At 44.0% G+C, this 17,404-nt stretch overlaps 1 protein-coding gene across 2 annotated transcripts in view; it reads left to right on the top strand.

Annotated features, from left to right (window-relative positions):
- arhgef18b (Rho/Rac guanine nucleotide exchange factor 18b) overlaps positions 1-13,892 on the top strand; it is a 64,050-nt gene extending 50,158 nt beyond the window's left edge. For both annotated transcript variants that reach the window (XM_088907507.1, XM_088907508.1), the window contains 5 exons: positions 127-174; positions 896-1,363; positions 7,752-8,040; positions 8,680-8,784; positions 8,922-13,892. In XM_088907507.1, the coding sequence (XP_088763633.1) occupies positions 127-174; positions 896-1,363; positions 7,752-8,040; positions 8,680-8,784; positions 8,922-9,073 (1,062 nt within the window). In that variant the 3' untranslated portion in view covers positions 9,074-13,892. The remainder of the gene's footprint in view (positions 1-126; positions 175-895; positions 1,364-7,751; positions 8,041-8,679; positions 8,785-8,921) is intronic.
- Positions 13,893-17,404: the final 3,512 nt, after the last annotated feature.

Genomic DNA, 17,404 nt, shown 5'->3' with positions numbered 1-17,404 from the left:
GATGTGGACAGTTTATTGGACAGCAAAATAAGTCATCCTGTACTTTGAATTTCCCAATGAGCCTAACTTTTCAAAAGGTTTAAGAGATACTTGCCCTATTAAACATATTCTTTTCTTTTTTTATAGTTTTTCGATCGAGTGTTGATGCTTTCACAGCGACTTTACAGTCTCCAGGTAAAATGTTTATGAATATTAAGCTCCATTTGGGCAGAATTGTTTTTAAAAGAAATTAATCGAGTTAGTGTCAATTTTAGCCTGCTTACTGGGTGGAGACCTGAGGGGTTTTATTTAGAACTTCCAGTTAATACTAGAAACTGTTGCTAAGAGTATTTCAAATTCTACTTTTGCATTCAGATGCCTTTAAGTATAAAGAAAAAGAGTCTGTGGTCTTTTTTGCCTTCTTATTTTTATTGCAATCATCTTGCATGAGAAACTTGTGTCCTGATTGCCATTCTGCCCTCTAGATCACTGCCTGCTTGACTGCAATTGAAACTGTAAAGTTACAGCACAGTAACTGTGCTGTTAGTAGATAGTAAATACTTATTACTGAATGCCAATTAAAAATATTGCAATTTGTTAGTATGTCTTGTTTGCAAGGTCTGTGTATTGAAAGAGCAGGAGGGTCATTTTACATTCAGTCCTGCACCTCTGTTGCGAAGAGTATTTCAAATTCTGCTCTTTTGCATTCAGAAGCCTTAAAGTATAACGAAAATATATTGTGTCATTTGGGTAAATAGAAAATGTTTTGGAGCTCTTGACTATTTTTCTAAAAATTATTAAACACACTGGGAGCACATAGCAAGTTCCAGATGAGTTCTGAAAAAATCGCAGCCCAGTTTGCAGACACTGGCGGAATTCTGTCCGATCTCTGATCTCCCCCACCCGGTGGCGCCAGGCCATCGTCTCCCACCAGGACAGCTACATCGAGCTGCAGCGGGCCAGCCTGCCGGAGCGGGACAGGCCGGGCCGGGCCCGGGGCAACGGGCTGCTGGAGCAGGAGAAGCAGCGCAACTTCGAGAAGCAGCGCGAGGAGCTGGCCCACTTCCAGAAGCTGCAGGGCCAGCTGCGCCAGGAGCAGCGGCGCTGGGAGCGCGAGCGGGAGCGCCAGCGGCTGCAGGCCGAGGAGGAGGAGGCCCGGCTGCGGCGGCGCGAGGAGGAGGGCCGGCGGCTGCAGGCCCAGCTGGAGCAGCAGCGCGAGGAGCTGGAGCAGCAGCGGCTCAAGTACCAGCAGGACCTGGAGAGGCTGCGGGAGTCCGCCCAGGCCGTGGAGAGGGAGAAGGAGAGGCTGGAGCAGCAGCAGAAGAGGTTCAAGAAGCACAAGACCATCGCCAACCCTCCGCTGTCCATCTTGGACCCCAGGCCGGTGAGGGCGCAGGTCCGCTGGAGTTCCGCTGGCTCCTCTCGGCTCTCTCCTGTGGTCATCTTGCCTTCTTGTTTTTCCTGCAATCATCCTGCATGGGAAACTTGTGTCCTGATTGCCATTCTGCCCTCTAGCTCGCTCCCTGCTTGACTGCAATTGAAGTTTCAATGAAACCATCAAGTTTCAGTTGTTAGGAAATAGTAAATACTTATTACTGAACAAATTCAGAAAATCTCAGTTTGTTAGTATGTAGTTTTTGCAAGGTCTGTATATTGAAGATAGCAGACTGCAGGTAGGAGGGTGACTTTTTAAATTTTTAATTGTAGAAAACCAAAAATGCAATTTTAAATACACGTCTTTACATGACAATCCTTTTATAATACACATTAACCCATGTACCTCACACACGAAAATTTAGTCTCTTCTTATCTGTTCAGGGGTGGAATTTTACATTTGGTCCTGCAGCTCTTAGGCTTTTGTTTCTCCTCTTTGGCTTCCAAAATAAACTGTGTCGGGGGAGGCGAGATTAAAAGCACGGCGTATGTGCAGAGCTCGTTCCCACGCTCTCATCTGCGTGGGATCAAACTTTATATAAATATAGCAGGAGCCCGGGGCTGTGTGCTACTGAACAATGCGTCACAGTGTAGCGTGCTGGCTGGTAGCCACGGCTGTACCTGTTTATCACCGTCTTGCGAGACCTGTTTACCAACGGGCTGTAAGATAACAAAGGGATCGCCATGGGAAAGATGTACTAGAGGTACAGCATCTGTGTCAGCTCGAAACCAGCCCACGGGGGAAATCTATTCTGTGGAACTATTACATTTCATTTTTCTTTATCTGGCGAGCGATGCAGAACCTTTCAGCGGAAGGGATGTGATTCCAGGAACAATGCTTAAGTCTGATCACCCAGGGCATTATTAAGATTGTCAGCACGTGATTCTGTCCTTGTTTTCACAGGCTGTAGACTCCCATTGTCCCATTGTCTTTGAACGTGGCCCCAGTTCAGCCCAGTCTAAAGGAGACATTTAGTTACTTAACTAAACTTAGACAAACAGCTGTGCGCAAGGTTTCTGGATTGTTTTCGGTAGGGACGAGTCTGCCAGCGTAGTGCAGTGACCAGCTGTCTGTTTGGTTGGTCCGGAGCTAATTCTCCAAAACTAGAAAAGGGGGAGTCATTCAAAAGCCTCGTGCATTTACAGCTGAGCTCAGGTGACCCCAGCAGAGAGAAAACACAAAGTGATCACGCGCTCTGCCCTGGCTCGCTTTTCGTCAGTGGCAATAGGGGCTGCAGTCGCTTTTCATCAGTGGCAATAGGGGCTGCAGTTCAGTGACTGATGCGAGTTCTTGATAAGTCCTTCCTTTTGAAGCTCAGTTAAGGCCCTTTTGAAGTCCGTGAGGGCTCGACCGTGTCTGCCAGAGTTTCCAAGTTGTCGCTTTCCGCTAGGCTGTGTTTGAGTGCCGGCTGCTTCTCTCTTAGGAATGGCCACGCACAACAGGAGGCGTTTTTGTTGTGGTGATCTTGGGGAAAAACATCCAGAAACGAATCTGAATGAGCACGCTCATGTGTTCTCGAAAGGAGAAGACAGAAATTATCATCCTAACGATCGTACCTTGTAGTGAACATATTGTTTTTCTGGGATAGTTCTAGGAAGATGCCACTAACCGGGTTATGGTGGTGACCTGCGGGGCACTGATGGCATTGCTTGAGTTAGTTGGGCTTGGCTTGCAAGGTTTTAAATGAGATTTTAATCCGAGAGCATTACTGAGGAAACCTCAAGTGTGATAACATTCTGGTTATTTCTAGTCGGATCACATCTGATCAGGCATTCTTTGAAATACTTTACTGTTTTTTTTTTTTGTTGTGCTTTGCTTATAGTTTTATAGTACATATGAGTTTATTCTTCACGCACATTTTTTTGCTGCCTTGGCCACCTTTCCTGTAAGAGCCTGGAGTCAGCTGACGGAGAAGCAGCGTTTTACTCAGTGTCTCCTTTTATTGCACAACAATGAATAGCCCAAGCAGCCCTTGGATAGTACTGACCTTTATTCTTCATTGACAGCTATTGCGTAGTTCATCTGTGCCTGACCTGAGGACTGGTGCTCTCAATGGTAATTCACTGTACCCTTCTTAAGACAAAAACCCATTTAAAATGTTCCTTTTTTTACCAGGCATTGCCTATAAACCTGTGTAGCAAATGTAGGCAAGCATAATGATGTGATTTTAGCAGCGTGTGTTAATTAGGTCACACCCTTATCTGAGAGGACGTGCATCGTTGCTTGTCACTGGCACATAAGAAAACACTTCAAAAGTACAAGACAGAGTGACGTAAATAAAAAGGCAATAAAATTGATGAAAATTGTACAATAATAGAAAGGGTGCAATAGAATAGTCAGGAGCTTTTTGATATGAAGATGATGCGCTTTGAGAGGCCACTTGATCAAAAAGTGCAATACAGTCTGGGCAATTTAAGCCAGCCATTCTTGAAAACTTTGTGACCGTCGAACAGATGCTTGACCCCGTGGGTATTTTACTTTGGCATGAATGAGCTCTGTATTTCTTTTGGGGTCAGGCTCAGTCTCCTGTTACCTGTGCCATCTTTAAAAAAAGACTTGACCTCCTACCCCCATTCCACAGAGGCAATGGAGCCCGTGAGATTAATGTCTTTCTGAATTTGTAACTCTTGCCTTTTTACAGTCTGGTACCAGATTGCTTGCAATCCGAGCTAGCGGACACTTTTTTTCTCAATTAGCCAATTGCTATGACAACCCATCTGTCTCATAGTTCATGGATCCATGCTGAGAAGGTGTTACAATGAATTCTTCTTTACATAAGCTTACATAAGCTTTTTCTCTAGTGGAAAAATACAGTATTTGTAATGATTTTTAGTGTAACTGAAGACACAGGTAACTTTATTATTTATTATTTATTATTGAGCCATTTAAAAAAAAATTTTCAAGTTATTCATTTGATACATTTTGAAAGCTTTCCCTGTATATATAAAATGCTGAAGTGGAAATGTTATTGCATTTATTTAAAAAACATTCTATTGCACCTGTTACATTATGCTTTAAAAGTATTGGGCATTCGGGCAGGAAGAAAGTTGAGTTACTCACAGATCTGCTAAGCAGACTATTGTGGAAAAGGCTGGATGCATCAAAAGGGTATGCATTATCTCAGGAGACGAGTGGGATATTTTAGGAAGAACAGTGCAGTCCTTGATTACATCACATAAAACCCTAAAAGACCTAATTGATTCTGAGACAGGCCTGTGTGGAATAAGATGTTGCCAAATTACTCCATTTCTCAGAGTGCAAATTAGGAGTTTCTTGTTCCTCTTGCTCGCGGTCTCTGTTAGATTTTGCAACGTAAATGTATTGCTGTTTGAACAAGTTCAGTTCAAAGGCAGTTGCACCTTTTATTATTACGGAGCAAAAAATAGCTCTATCCACCCTTGTCTTTGTAAGTAATTGCACCACTGTGTTCTTGTAAACTGTAATTTATTGTGAATAATGAGTGTTGTTCAGCAGTTAAATTGGTACATTCGGTTAGATAAACACCTGACTTGCACAGCTGCAGTGTGCAGGTTTATGTAGGTTGTTTTACAGGGGGGCTCCTGGCTCTTCACCTTAGAATCACTTCACACATTGAAGTGCAAAGTAGATTCTGACTTCATATATTTCCAAAGGCTGGCCAGTTAAAATAGACTCCAGTGAATTGCCAGTAATGGCCTTTAGTGGCTAGTGTCTTTGCTCGGGTGCAATTCACTTTTTGCCCTGTGTTTCACGAAGCTGCTGTCCTGTTTGCACAACCTCCTGTTAACGCCTGTATAATCCACAGTGTCATCCATCTAGCCGAGCTGAAGGTGCTAAATTCTGGGAGTGTATCACCCTGGTTTTTAGAAAATTAAACATTCATTAGAGCATCATATGTTCTTTCTGCATTGCTGTAAAATGAGTGCTCGTCGAACATCTGTTTGAATTGCAAATGTTCAGCCAGTTTTCAGCACCACACTTCACACCAGGGGATTTTCCCACTTTCTGTAAGTCACATAGTTGGTCAGCCACCTGGATTCTTCAGTATGTAGTCAGGGAAATGTGCAGACTATGCTCAGACATGTACCGTACATTCAAACCGCAATCACCAGTTTCTTCTCGGTATTTGTCCTTCACCCTCCTGTTGTGGACAGAGAGTAATCATCCTTAGGGTTTTATTTTTCTCTGGGATTTAAACAAAGCAACCCATAAATATTCATGAAAGTGCCCAGAGATGGATGACTTTAGAGCCACGCACGAGAGTTTTAAAAGTTTTTTTGGGGCCACATTTGGGTTCTTAAACCCTGTCGATCAGCTGAAACCAGTCCAGGAGATCCTGTCACTGCAGAAAGCCTTTGTCTGTTGTTTCCCTTAAATGCATTTCTCCAGGAGTGAGCGAATTGTGAGCTGGGACTTTGATTACCGATCGAGATTACTTTTAATCCCTTTGTAGGGCATGGGCGTTTACACCTTCATTCATTAACCAAAACGACTGGCGTGGCATCGGCCCAGCCAGCTGATAAAATCTTTTTCTAACTGAATAATAGCTGATACTCAGCGTGCGCTTGTAAAGTACTGTACCTTTGATTAAACGCCAAGGTTTTGAATTTTATGTTAATTGCACGGCTTGATTAGATAGCTTGACTGTAATAAATTTATGAAATGCAGCGTATTGGAAGGGCATTGTGTCGAACAGCTCCCCTGTTAAATGTCAGTTCTTAAATGATTTAAGGTTACTGACGCTCTTGGAAAAATTTCCTTTAGGCGTTCCATGCAGTCTGTCTGCAGATGTTTAAATGAGAACTTGCTGATCAAGTACCTAAGGAGTTTCAGTACCTGAAACCACAACATAGTATTACAACAAAGAAGCTTTTCATTACTGCCGGTACTGGATGGTAACCAGCAGTTATTGTTTATGTGATGTCAGTCAGGCGTTTGTGCCCCTGTTTCTTCTCTACACCCTTGAAAGGCTGCCTTTCTTGAAGGCACCTTGAAAAGGGAAACAATGCAACATCTGTTTCCACACACCTCCTCCTGGGAAAGTTGGGTGCCTTCTCTATACAATGTGCTCTCTGTGTAGATTTTGAGAATTTTTTTTTGTGAATGTTTCCAGGCAAGAACCTAAAAGCCGTGCAGGTGCGAATGACGGGCCTTCAGCTCTTTTTGAGATGATCTGTGTCTCACGTTGTCCAGATGTGCAGAGAACCCAGCTGTGTCTGCGTTGTGTTCGCGCATGCTGTGGTTTGTGTGGAGTATCATGCCTGCGTTTCTGCCGAACAACCCGTGGGTTTACTTAACATCACAGCCCCAGGGTGCTGCAGTGTAACAGCTGTGTGGCATTTTGAGGACTGGAGCTATGTGCAGTTTTGAGCTTGATGAGAAAATTAATGAACGACAAATCCTGTTTGTGAGAGAACTAAAAAAGTTCAAACTTGCTCTTCTGTTTTGAATATATTGAGTCCTTGTTCTGCAAAAAAAATGAAAAACTGGTGATCAGTTATTTTAAAATGTTGGGACAAGGACCACCTAGGAGGCCTATGAGTGATACAGTAGAGACTGTGTTCTCTGTTATGATGTCATGCACTCTACTGATCTGGAAATATCTGATCGTTGGATAGAATGAATGGTACTTTTCTTAGGCTGAAAATGCGTGCTAGCCGTGCTTCTCATGTAATGGTTTTTGTGTTGCAACACAGCCTGCCTTAAAAACTTCAGGTGTTACAAACCGCTTGAGAAGCAAGAGGTAGGGGCCTCTTTAATATGATGTATTAATTCTGCTCTTTGAAGACAAAGTTATTACATGAGGTTGGATTGGCTGCAATCAGACTTCAGGGAAAAACACACCATTTTGATCAACATGAGTGTGTGTGTCCTGCGATGGACTGGCGTCCCTTCCAGGGTGAATTGCTTGCCGGGTTGGGCTCCAGCTCCCTGCCACCCTGTATTAGATTAAGCGGTGACTGAAAATGGACGGCTAATTGCAATGCTTTTTTTTTCTAACAAGTTAACGAGAGCTGAATTCCTGTTTGAATGTGGCAGTTCCTCGCAACAGTCCCAGTAGGAAATTTATAAAGGGATATAATATATGGTTTCCAGGCTGAAGCGTTGCATGGTGCTTCTTTCCATCTTTTGTTTCTCTTTTGCATTAGCACACAATTCCTTGCATTAACCACAGTTTCACTCATTTAATACACTGTTTCTCTTTCTCCCATGGGTGAGCCCTTGCAGACATTCAGAAAGTCCCAGTCCCCACCCCTTGGAATCGGTCTTCTGGTTTGAAGCATTGGTCCAGCGCGTTCCCAGATTGTCCCTCTCATGTTATCCTTCTTCTTATTTTTTCTGTGCGCGTCTTCTCCAGAACCTGACGCACTCCGCCAGCTTCAATGGGGAGAGTTTGCCGGCTGGTGCTGGGGACCTGGGACCCCCCGGCAAGCCCCCCGGGCGTTCCAGCCTGTCGGTGGCGGGCGCGGATTACCCCGAGCGCCCGCTGCTGGCCAAGACCGAGGTGCCCATCCACCTGATCAGCACCACCAACCAGCTGCACAAGCAGGCCGGCGTCCAGCAGCAGATCCCCACCAAGCTGGCCCTGAGCAAGGGCAAGGAGAAGGGCAGCAAGGGGAAGGCTTCTCACAGAACGGACAGCTCAGGTCAGAGCCGCCTGAGGGTCAGACTGCATCCCTGTGGTGTCAAGCGGTATTGCTTGTTGAGCACTGATATTTAGGAAGGAGAGGACGCTTTCCTGTGATGCTCACATGACCTGATCCCAGCGCTTATCCTCTCAAAAACACGAGTTTGTGTTCCAGACTGAGCAGTCAGGATTGACGTTTATGTTGTGTGTTTTTCCTAAATGCTCTCATGCTGCATTCTGGGAAGGGCTGAAAGATGGCTGTCCTCTCCCATAATTCATTGCACAGTGATTAGAAGCTGATCAGAACTGCATCCTTTTTGCAAGCTCAGCGTTGTAATGTCACTCAAATATTTACGATGCACAATTGCTGAAGTGTGAAACCACTGTTTCAGCTTAGTCCACCAAATTCTACCAGCATTTCCACTTTGTAGCCTTTGTAGCAAAAGTTGATCTCGGAAACTAAGCAAGACAGGGCATGGACGACACCTGTACGGGAGATGTCCAAAGAAAAGTGGTGTTGGTGGACCAGTAGGTGGCGCTCTTAACAACCGTGCGCAAACTGCAGAAATCCTAACACTCTTAAAACCCACATAGCAGTGACAGTTATGCAATGATGTCAGAAGGCCAAAAAAAAAAAACTTTGATTTTCTGTCGACAGCCGCAACAGACCGCAAGCAGATCCTGCCCCTCAAACTCTCGGGGAAAGAGGAGGGGACGTTAAAAGGAAGGAGATCCGTCAGCCCCAACCAAAACTACCAGCAAGGTAAAAAAGAAAGGAAACCTGCTGGCCGGGAATGATCTGTTTTATAAGAAAGTGGACAGAAGACAAAGCTGTGGCCTTGGATTTATGAACATTGTCCATCAATTTGTGTTTTTTCTTTCCCCCCAACTCCCCTCTAGATCCAGTTAGCCCCCCGGACAATTTCTCCGACGGCCACCCAGTCTGCCAAGCTGGCATTCCGAAACAGAACAGCCACAGCTCTCTTCAGACCATCCCCTCGTCGTCCACAGTCTCCGAGGACGTGGCGAAGGAGGACGTCATCTTCTTCTGAGCCGCCAGCGCGGTGAGCGGCCCAGGTCTCGCGGTGCACGGCATGATGGGGGATGTTGTGCGACACGGACATCCTTCCTTTGGGCCCGTGGGGAAGAGGTCTGCTGCTCTGACACATGGACTCCAGCCCCAATCCCATCAACTGTGAATTCAGAACGTGCAGGAGGGTTTTATTAAGCTCCACGATTTTAGTATTTGTCGTTTTATTATTATTTTTCACCTGTGGTTCCCAAAGCAGCAAAGGGCTTTATTCGTCATTTTTAATTGGCCCCTGAAAAAAGTTTTAATATTAACTTAAGGAGGAAAAGAAAAAAAAGAAAGGGTGGGTGGCATCTCCTATTTATTTAAAAGAATTTTTAAGCCCTTTGCTTTCCTTTTTATTCTTCCATGAAGAGAGTAATGAGTCCAAACGTGATGGAGGTGTGGGGTGAGAATGTGCTGGTGATTTTCCTGCTCAGAGCCGACGATGGAGAGCAGCAGCCGGAGGCTACGTTTTGAGACGTAGCCCATTAATGAAGGGAGCTAGCCAAGTGCTGCTCTTTGTTTAGAAGTGTCTGCTTCTCTGCACGGCGAAGAGAAAAAAGACAGCGGATTGTACTGCTTGCACCACGATCCGAAGGAATCAGGCAGGCTGCTTATTAGCAGTAAAATAATGGTACGATTTTGTTTTAGTTGAAAATATGTCCCAGGCATTTTTAGCTTATTCCAGTAATGGGTACGATATCAGTGCATGCAGAATGTAGAATGTCCAATGCTGGTGAAGAGGGTTTGTGTGTCCTGGGGTCATTTCTACATCTTGTACATGCACCCTCTACTGTATGTTACATGCGCATTTTACAGGACAGAAGAAGCCACAAATATGTATTGTGTTCTAGATGGGAAAGGCAGTTATTTCCTGTTTTTTTATGCAAACCCTGACCTTTTCATTCACCACGCTAATCATCTGATCAGCAGTCACGCCTACGACACAATCAGGTTGTAATGGTGCAGGTAGCAGTGAGGAGCCGTAAAAGGCTGTAGAAAGCCCTACACTGGATTTTACATCACCTTGGTGATGTGCAGCTCTTAAAACCACTACTTTAACTGTTTTACACTGTTTCTTTGATCTTGAACCACGTCGGTGGTAATACTCGGTTTAAGTAGACCTTTCAGAGACGCAAAGTGATTTTTAATTTTCTTCCTTCCAGCACTGCTTGAACGACTTGAATTATAGGTGCAGTAGTTACGGCCATTACATAACCTGAGTATTAGCTCATATTAAGGTCACTCCCCCAGAAAATACAAGTGCAGTGTTTGCTTTGCACGAATACCCCTGACATTACAACGTGATAGAAATTTGAATTTCAGGTCTGTGATTTAGCCATTCTTGTGGACAAGTCAGGGGGCTTCTAGATTTAAAACAGCAATTCCAACAGTTTTGGCCTAGAGTGGCAGTATAAACCTGAATATAACATTTCAGGCACTCTACTTCAGCACTCTAGGTATATGGCCCATGGGTCATGGAATACTTTAAAAAATTTTTTTTGCCAATTTCCATGGGCATAATTAGGTAAACACTGGTTCTGGATTCATTTAAAGATGAATAGATTTTGAGGTTTATGTCACAGTTTACTGAAATTGTAAGCACAATTACTGTTTGATGCAAGTCCCTTTTTTAGTTGATAGTTTTTAATGAACTGTCTGATTTGATCTGGTTTAACTTCTGGGCATGCACAGATTCCAACCAAAATACAACAGCACATCGTCAGAACTGATTAAAACCTACTACGAAGTTTGTGCTTTAGTTGCCAAAGAAATTCTTCTTACCTGTTACCTATTTGTCTTTATTTTCAAACTAAGAGATAAAGGATCTGTTATCATCAAGCACAGCACAATACAGTAGTGTAAAAGAGCCCTCTGTGTTTGTGTGAACGGAAGACCAAGCTTAACTGTAAGGCCCTAGGCATTTTTATAAACATCCTTTTGAATATAAAGACCAGTAATACAGGTTTATATTTATGTTACAGAAACCTCCTTCTGTGGCCACCAGTCTAGTGTGAAGATAGCTGTGGTATAGACGCCTATTCTTAACCATTCACTGTACCTTATATTCAACGTCAAAAGTCAGGGATAGAATTCCATGGTTCTGCCTTATCCTTAAAGGTTCCAAGATTTGACAATTCCTTCATAAAGCTGTAGCCTGTGGTTATAAATGCAATGGAGTCCAGAGCATTTAATCATGTTGGATGCTTTATGAACAAATCTTTTCCAAGTCCAAGTTAGGGGAGTAAGATAAATGTGTATTTTTGTATATTTCAATGTTTGTATAATGCTGTATAAATATATTTTCATTTCAACTTGATGGTACAATGCTGGATGTGTTTGTGATGCCCCTAAAACTGATTTTCATTTAGCAGGAAGGCCAAGCTAGTGTAGAAGGTTCAAGATTGCCAAAGCCTTGGTAGCCTAAATCCAGCAGAGCTGTGGTCGTGCTCTCAGGAGGCAGCTGAGTCCAGTTATTCCAGTTGCAGCCGCAGCTCTTGCAGTTGATGGTAACTGCCTAACGTGGCGGGGAAGCGTGGCTGTAATCGACCATAGTGACAAGATGTATATACTGTATATATTTTCTGTATGAAGTATGCACCTCTATAATTAGTCTTAATTTCACTCTGGGTTAAATGAGACCACATGGCAGTAGGCATTGCAATACCTTTAATATTCCAAGAAGACGGTTTGGCATGTGGAATTTGAGCACAGGGTTCCTCTTGCAGAGTTTACAGAGCTAAGGGGAACAAACAATGGATGCCTTTCTGTTAGAGCTGTATGATACTTCTTAGATTTTCTATTGATCTGCTTTGTGCCTCAATCTTTCGGTACTTGGGTGTTCTGCAGAAATAAAAATGGTACATTCCTGTATTTTGTAAGTGAAATTACTGTTATTTATTTCCACTGTTAAGTGATGCATTTTGCATTATCCACCTCTTGATTGTGTTGATCAACGAATGCAGGTTTTGATGTGTTGCTACAGAGTTGCACTCCCTTTACCTGATGTGTCTGCAGCAGTGTGTGGTGGTTACACGATGCCTTTTACCAATGAAAGTTTCAGATGTGCATTTCAGAGTCAGGTGCTTTTGCAGGAACATGTTCTGCATTGTGTGGGCAACTTTGAAAAATTTCCAGAAATTGCAATACGATTCTGCAGCCCTAAGAACTTGGGAGCCACTGTCAGGAGTCCTTTAAATTTCTCATCAACATGTTATTGTTCATAATTTGGGACAGCTATTGGAAAATGCATTCTATGGCATAAAGTGATAAAAAGCTTCTGCAGAGGGCTCTCAGCATCTGCCCCAAGGGTTTTGGAGTCCAGCAGGTTTTTTGTCTTTTTTTTTTTAAGTCACCTACAGATTAAGGCTGTGGAAAAAAGAGGTTGTTCCAATGAATCCTTAATTGGAATAGTTCAGGTATTCTGCCTGGCACGGAGCTGTTTATACCTGAGAGAGACATAAAAGACCAGCTGGATTCCAGACCCTTGGGGACCTCTGGCCTCCTGCAGTTGCACCAGGTAACGGTGAGCTTTTCAGCTGTTGGGCAGAAGGCGTCTTCTGTGGCTTAAAAGATCCCTGCCGCTCTCCTAAGTCCTGGGACACCGGTGTGAATGTTTTGCACCCATAGCTGAAAGTAAAAGATCAGAAATCTGCAAAGAAAAAGACTTAACAAAGGTATTGTGGTTTTGAGTGCTTAAATGTAGTATTCCAGAACCTGCTTTGAATAAAAGAATACATCGCTGATCATTTTGGAGCTGAAACAGTTGAATATAAAAGTAATTGGTCTAGCTGAAGGCACGGTAGCTGCGTGCAAACTCTTTTCAGAAAGTCTTGCTTTTAGGGGGATAGTTTTTGCCTCTTTTCATAAGGTTGGCTAACCAAAGAAATGTTATTTTCTGATTTTTGCTGTAGTTTTTGAATTTGCAGTCTTGTGTTGGTGTAGCTTGGGAGTAACTATGCTGCTCAGCATTAGAGACACCAGGGGATGAGGGAGGTTAAGCTTATGTTTTTTTTTTAATTGCAGTCTAAACAATAGAAGCTAATGTTGTCTAAGTGCTCCACAATCTGCTAAGAACAGCAAAGCAGCTGCCCTTGGGCTGTTAGCAATCGTAAACCTTGCACGGGCCTTTGGTCTTTTTTTCTGCACTGGGAGAGTTGTGCCATTGTGTCATTCATGACTACTTGTTTGCTGATGAAAACCATTGAGCACTTTATGACTTTCTGTAAATGAAGTACTGTTCCTGGGGACACAATCACATCTCTAAGAGCACATTGATGCAACAGGCCATTTTGTTGTTTGGTCATGTTAGTCATGTAGCAGCACCTGCTGGAAATGCTGACAAATCTGTACCCTATCTACTAGCCTGAAATTGCGCTGATGTCTTAACCAATCTAGTCATCCCCCTTTATATATATATAAAGATTGTACGATACGTATGTATATTTTAAAGCATCTGATTAATACAAGTCACTGTTTTTTCCATAAGTGGTGTGTTATACATGTATTTAATCCTGCGTATGTAATTTGTAAATAAGGAAGAAAATTTTTTCTGCCAGTTACAGTTTAGATCATTGATTTTGATAGTTGTAAACATGAAGGGGAAATGAATGCTCATGCTGTATTTTGCCGAATTTCTGCACTTCGTGACATTTGCTGAAATCTGTAGCTCACTGAACAATTATTTTTACAATGTTTTATCCACTGAGACCTAGCAATCTGCAAAATTATAAAAAAGATCTGCCTTAGGAATAACCCTGATTTTTAGCAATAAAGCAAAAATCGTACAAAGCCTTGAACTAAGACTCTTTCCTTGATGTGGTTCTGTGATATCCGGACTTTTTCTGCTATGCTGGTTTTCATTCCACTTGTAATGTTAATTGATTGATTACCTGCTAAAACCTGCAGACACCTAGATCTATTGAGCAATGGAAAACTTCTTTCTCACTTTCCAGTCTTCTCCCTTGGTGTGTTTGGTCTGAGTGTCTGTCAGGCTCTGCGTGGTGGACCACCTGCTTTGCAAGACAATTGCTTGGCTGGATACTGATTGTCTTGATTGTCTTTTACAGGAGTTTCAACAAAACGTCCGCTTATGCTGCCCCAGGTTTACGCTGTAAAAAAATTCAATCTTTCTGTGCAATGAATGACTTCTACTCATTAATGAAGTTTTCAAGAATGGATTGCTTTTAGCTTTATCTCAGTTTGCATACAGCAGACGTTCTGTCTGTTATTTTAAATATATGATGTCTACATCTGGTATCTCGAAACTTCTTTCAGGGCTTAATCATGTTCAGAATTGGGGTTCCAAGCTACGGAATCACTGTGCCAGTAATTGCCTTGCTTCACAGGCTGGGATCCGTGGGTGAACGGTGCCGTCAGTGGACAACCATCACTGTTCAGCTCTCTATAGTAAATCCAGACTCGAGGACTTTGACTAAGACCTGGAAGTCTGGGGAGAAACCTTTTGGACCAGGTGGAAGGAAGGAAATTATGCCCGAATAACCTGTTCATACCATAAAGCTAAGTAGGGAGATAATTCTTTGCAGACATAACACATCTGATACGTTTACATTTAGATTGGCCAGCTGTCAGAAATATCAATCACTATGAATTTCTATAAAAGATAACATTTAAATGTACTAATCTGAACATTCAACTATAAGGAAAAAAAAACAGGATTTCAGTTTTTTTAAAATGCCAAGAGTGTTAGATGCTTTTTTTAAAGTTCTTTTGTGGATTCTTGGCAGAGAGACACGTTATCTGAAGAAAGCCAAGGACTAAAGAAGGGATGGTGAGTGCAGAAAAGTGCTCTCTTCCTCTGCAGTTTCCTGTTTGACTTTGGCAACTCAGACCTCTGGCACGGCTCTCAGACACTGAGGATCCGAGGCCAGGAATCTCTGCCCAGATTTCTGCACAAGGCTATAAAACTATTCACTTCCAGAATACCCAGTTGGCTTTGGATAGCTGCACTGTTCCAGCGCGAGGGCAGGAAATCAAGGTCAATGCTTTCAGAGTTGTCTGTCATTAAAAACCATACAGGCACCTGTCTGCTGTTGCTCCCATTCCATTCATATCTGGGCCTGCTCTCTTCTCTTCCAAGGTGCTGGATTAGCATTTTAGTTTTAAACAAGTTACTGTGTTGGGATCTTTTGGATGCTAACCGAGGACTAAAAGAGGACACTTTTTGTTTTCCTTCTCAATAGAATCGTCTCGTGCGATTCCGGATTCGTAAGGAACAGAAAGGGAGAATTTGAGGATTTGTCCTGGAATGAATACTGGGGTATACGTGATGTGAGAGCCCACGCATGTCTGATTTGTAATAACCCTCGGACATGTGTTCAAGGCCCAGACTTGAGACTTCCTAGACGGAGTTGGGCGGTGTATAACTCTGCATTGGATTAGACTGCGCCCCTTCGGTTCAGCTGATTAAAGTGCCTTTGCCAGCACTGCCCCTGATCTGCTGCCTACTGAGCCTGCTGGTGCAGGGTGACTGCTGCAGATCACATAGGCAGGGGCTGTGGAATGAAAATCTGTCTAAAAGCAAGGCATTAGTAACCTCTATCACTTCTCATAGCAGGTTCCTCTCTGGTTATGTTCCCTCTCTACCTGAAGAAGGTTCTACAGCTGAAACGTTGCTCCTTTTCTTTACCTTTCAACATGGAATAAACCTTTACCTCTTCCTTTGCAGCCTACGCATGCGGACGCGGCTCCCAACTCCTACATCTTGTTGTGCAGACAGAGGTCCTTAAATTGACCAAAGCTATCCTGTTACTCCTATATTACTTCAGATAGTTTTTCTCTTTATCTCGGTTTCCCAAGCAGTTGTGCTCCTGAGCTTGATTTCTGACTTTGTGTTTCTCTCAGGAGCTTTGGTTCCTCTCTTTTAATTATTCCACAGTCCTGCTGTACTTGTTCACACCGTATTTTTTTTTGGTGGCGTCTGTTAAGCTTGACTCCTTTTCCTCGATGAGCCCCTTGGCGATCCTTGTTCACCCGGAAGGAAAGCCCCTCCACAGGCCGCCCATGAGAAAGAGGTTTCCACTGTTCCAGGTTTGTGAGCGACCGGGCGGTTTGGTAAAGCATGTGACGGGAGTTTGGACGCCCCGAGAGGCAGGCCCAGGTCCTGGCCATTTCCTCTTCATCCTCTCCTCTCGGCTGTGGGCATGAGCCTGTTCTCAGGCCGCTCTGCTGTTGCCTGCCTGTTCCCCTGTGGTTTGGCAGGCGAGACGGAGAGCTGTGCCCAGGTAAGTGAATGCTTGTGGGCTCTGGAGAGCTGGAGCCCAGGTTAGTGAATGCTTGTGGGCTCTGGAGAGCTGTGCCCAGGTAAGTGAATGCTTGTGGGCTCTGGAGAGCTGGAGCCCAGGTTAGTGAATGCTTGTGGGCTCTGGAGCGCTGGAGCCCAGGTTAGTGAATGCTTGTGGGCTCTGGAGCGCTGGAGCCCAGGTGAGTGAATGCTTGTGGGCTCTGGAGCGCTGGAGCCCAGGTGAGTGAATGTTTGTGGGCTCTGGAGCGCTGGAGCCCAGGTGAGTGAATGCTTGTGGGCTCTGGAGCGCTGGAGCCCAGGTGAGTGAATGCTTGTGGGCTCTGGAGCGCTGGAGCCCAGGTGAGTGAATGCTTGTGGGCTCTGGAGCACTGGAGCCCAGGTGAGTGAATGCTTGTGGGCTCTGGAGCGCTGGAGCCCAGGTGAGTGAATGCTTGTGGGCTCTGGAGCGCTGGAGCCCAGGTGAGTGAATGCTTGTGGGCTCTGGAGCGCTGGAGCCCAGGTGAGTGAATGCTTGTGGGCTCTGGAGAGCTGTGCCCAGGTTAGTGAATGCTTGTGGGCTCTGGAGAGCTGGAGCCCAGGTTAGTGAATGCTTGTGGGCTCTGGAGCGCTGGAGCCCAGGTAGTGCTCTACAGGTCTTGACTATGTCCACTCTCCTACTGCTATAAAACCAATATATCTTCCAGGTTACCATCGCAAGTCTAAAAATTAACTAGAATCCTCTAGCAAACTATTAAGTGTGTTTCACAGTCTCTACTATAAAACTACTACTCTCTATTTTGCAGGGATTTACAGGGAATCGAATGGGTTCCTCCCAGCTGTGTGCTGTAGAGCAAACCCTCCATTCAATTCTACATTGAAACGTTGAAAACAACGGGGTGACAATTCGGCCGTAACATCAAACGAAGCTGTTAACTCCAGTGTTTCTCTTGGGTTTATAAATCAGAGCTGGTCACGAGGAGCTGTTTTTGAAGATTGTCTTGAATTATACATTTGGCCTTTAATCACCAGGAGAAAGAGAGAAGACTCGAGATTTATGTCTGCTTATTT

This window comes from Atractosteus spatula, chromosome 28 (assembly GCF_055471065.1).
Source record: "Atractosteus spatula isolate fAtrSpa1 chromosome 28, fAtrSpa1.hap1, whole genome shotgun sequence".
In the NCBI taxonomy this organism is placed as follows: domain Eukaryota; kingdom Metazoa; phylum Chordata; class Actinopteri; order Semionotiformes; family Lepisosteidae; genus Atractosteus; species Atractosteus spatula.
The sequence above is the reverse complement of the archived record's forward strand: the minus strand, read 5'-3'. Positions and strand labels throughout refer to the sequence as shown.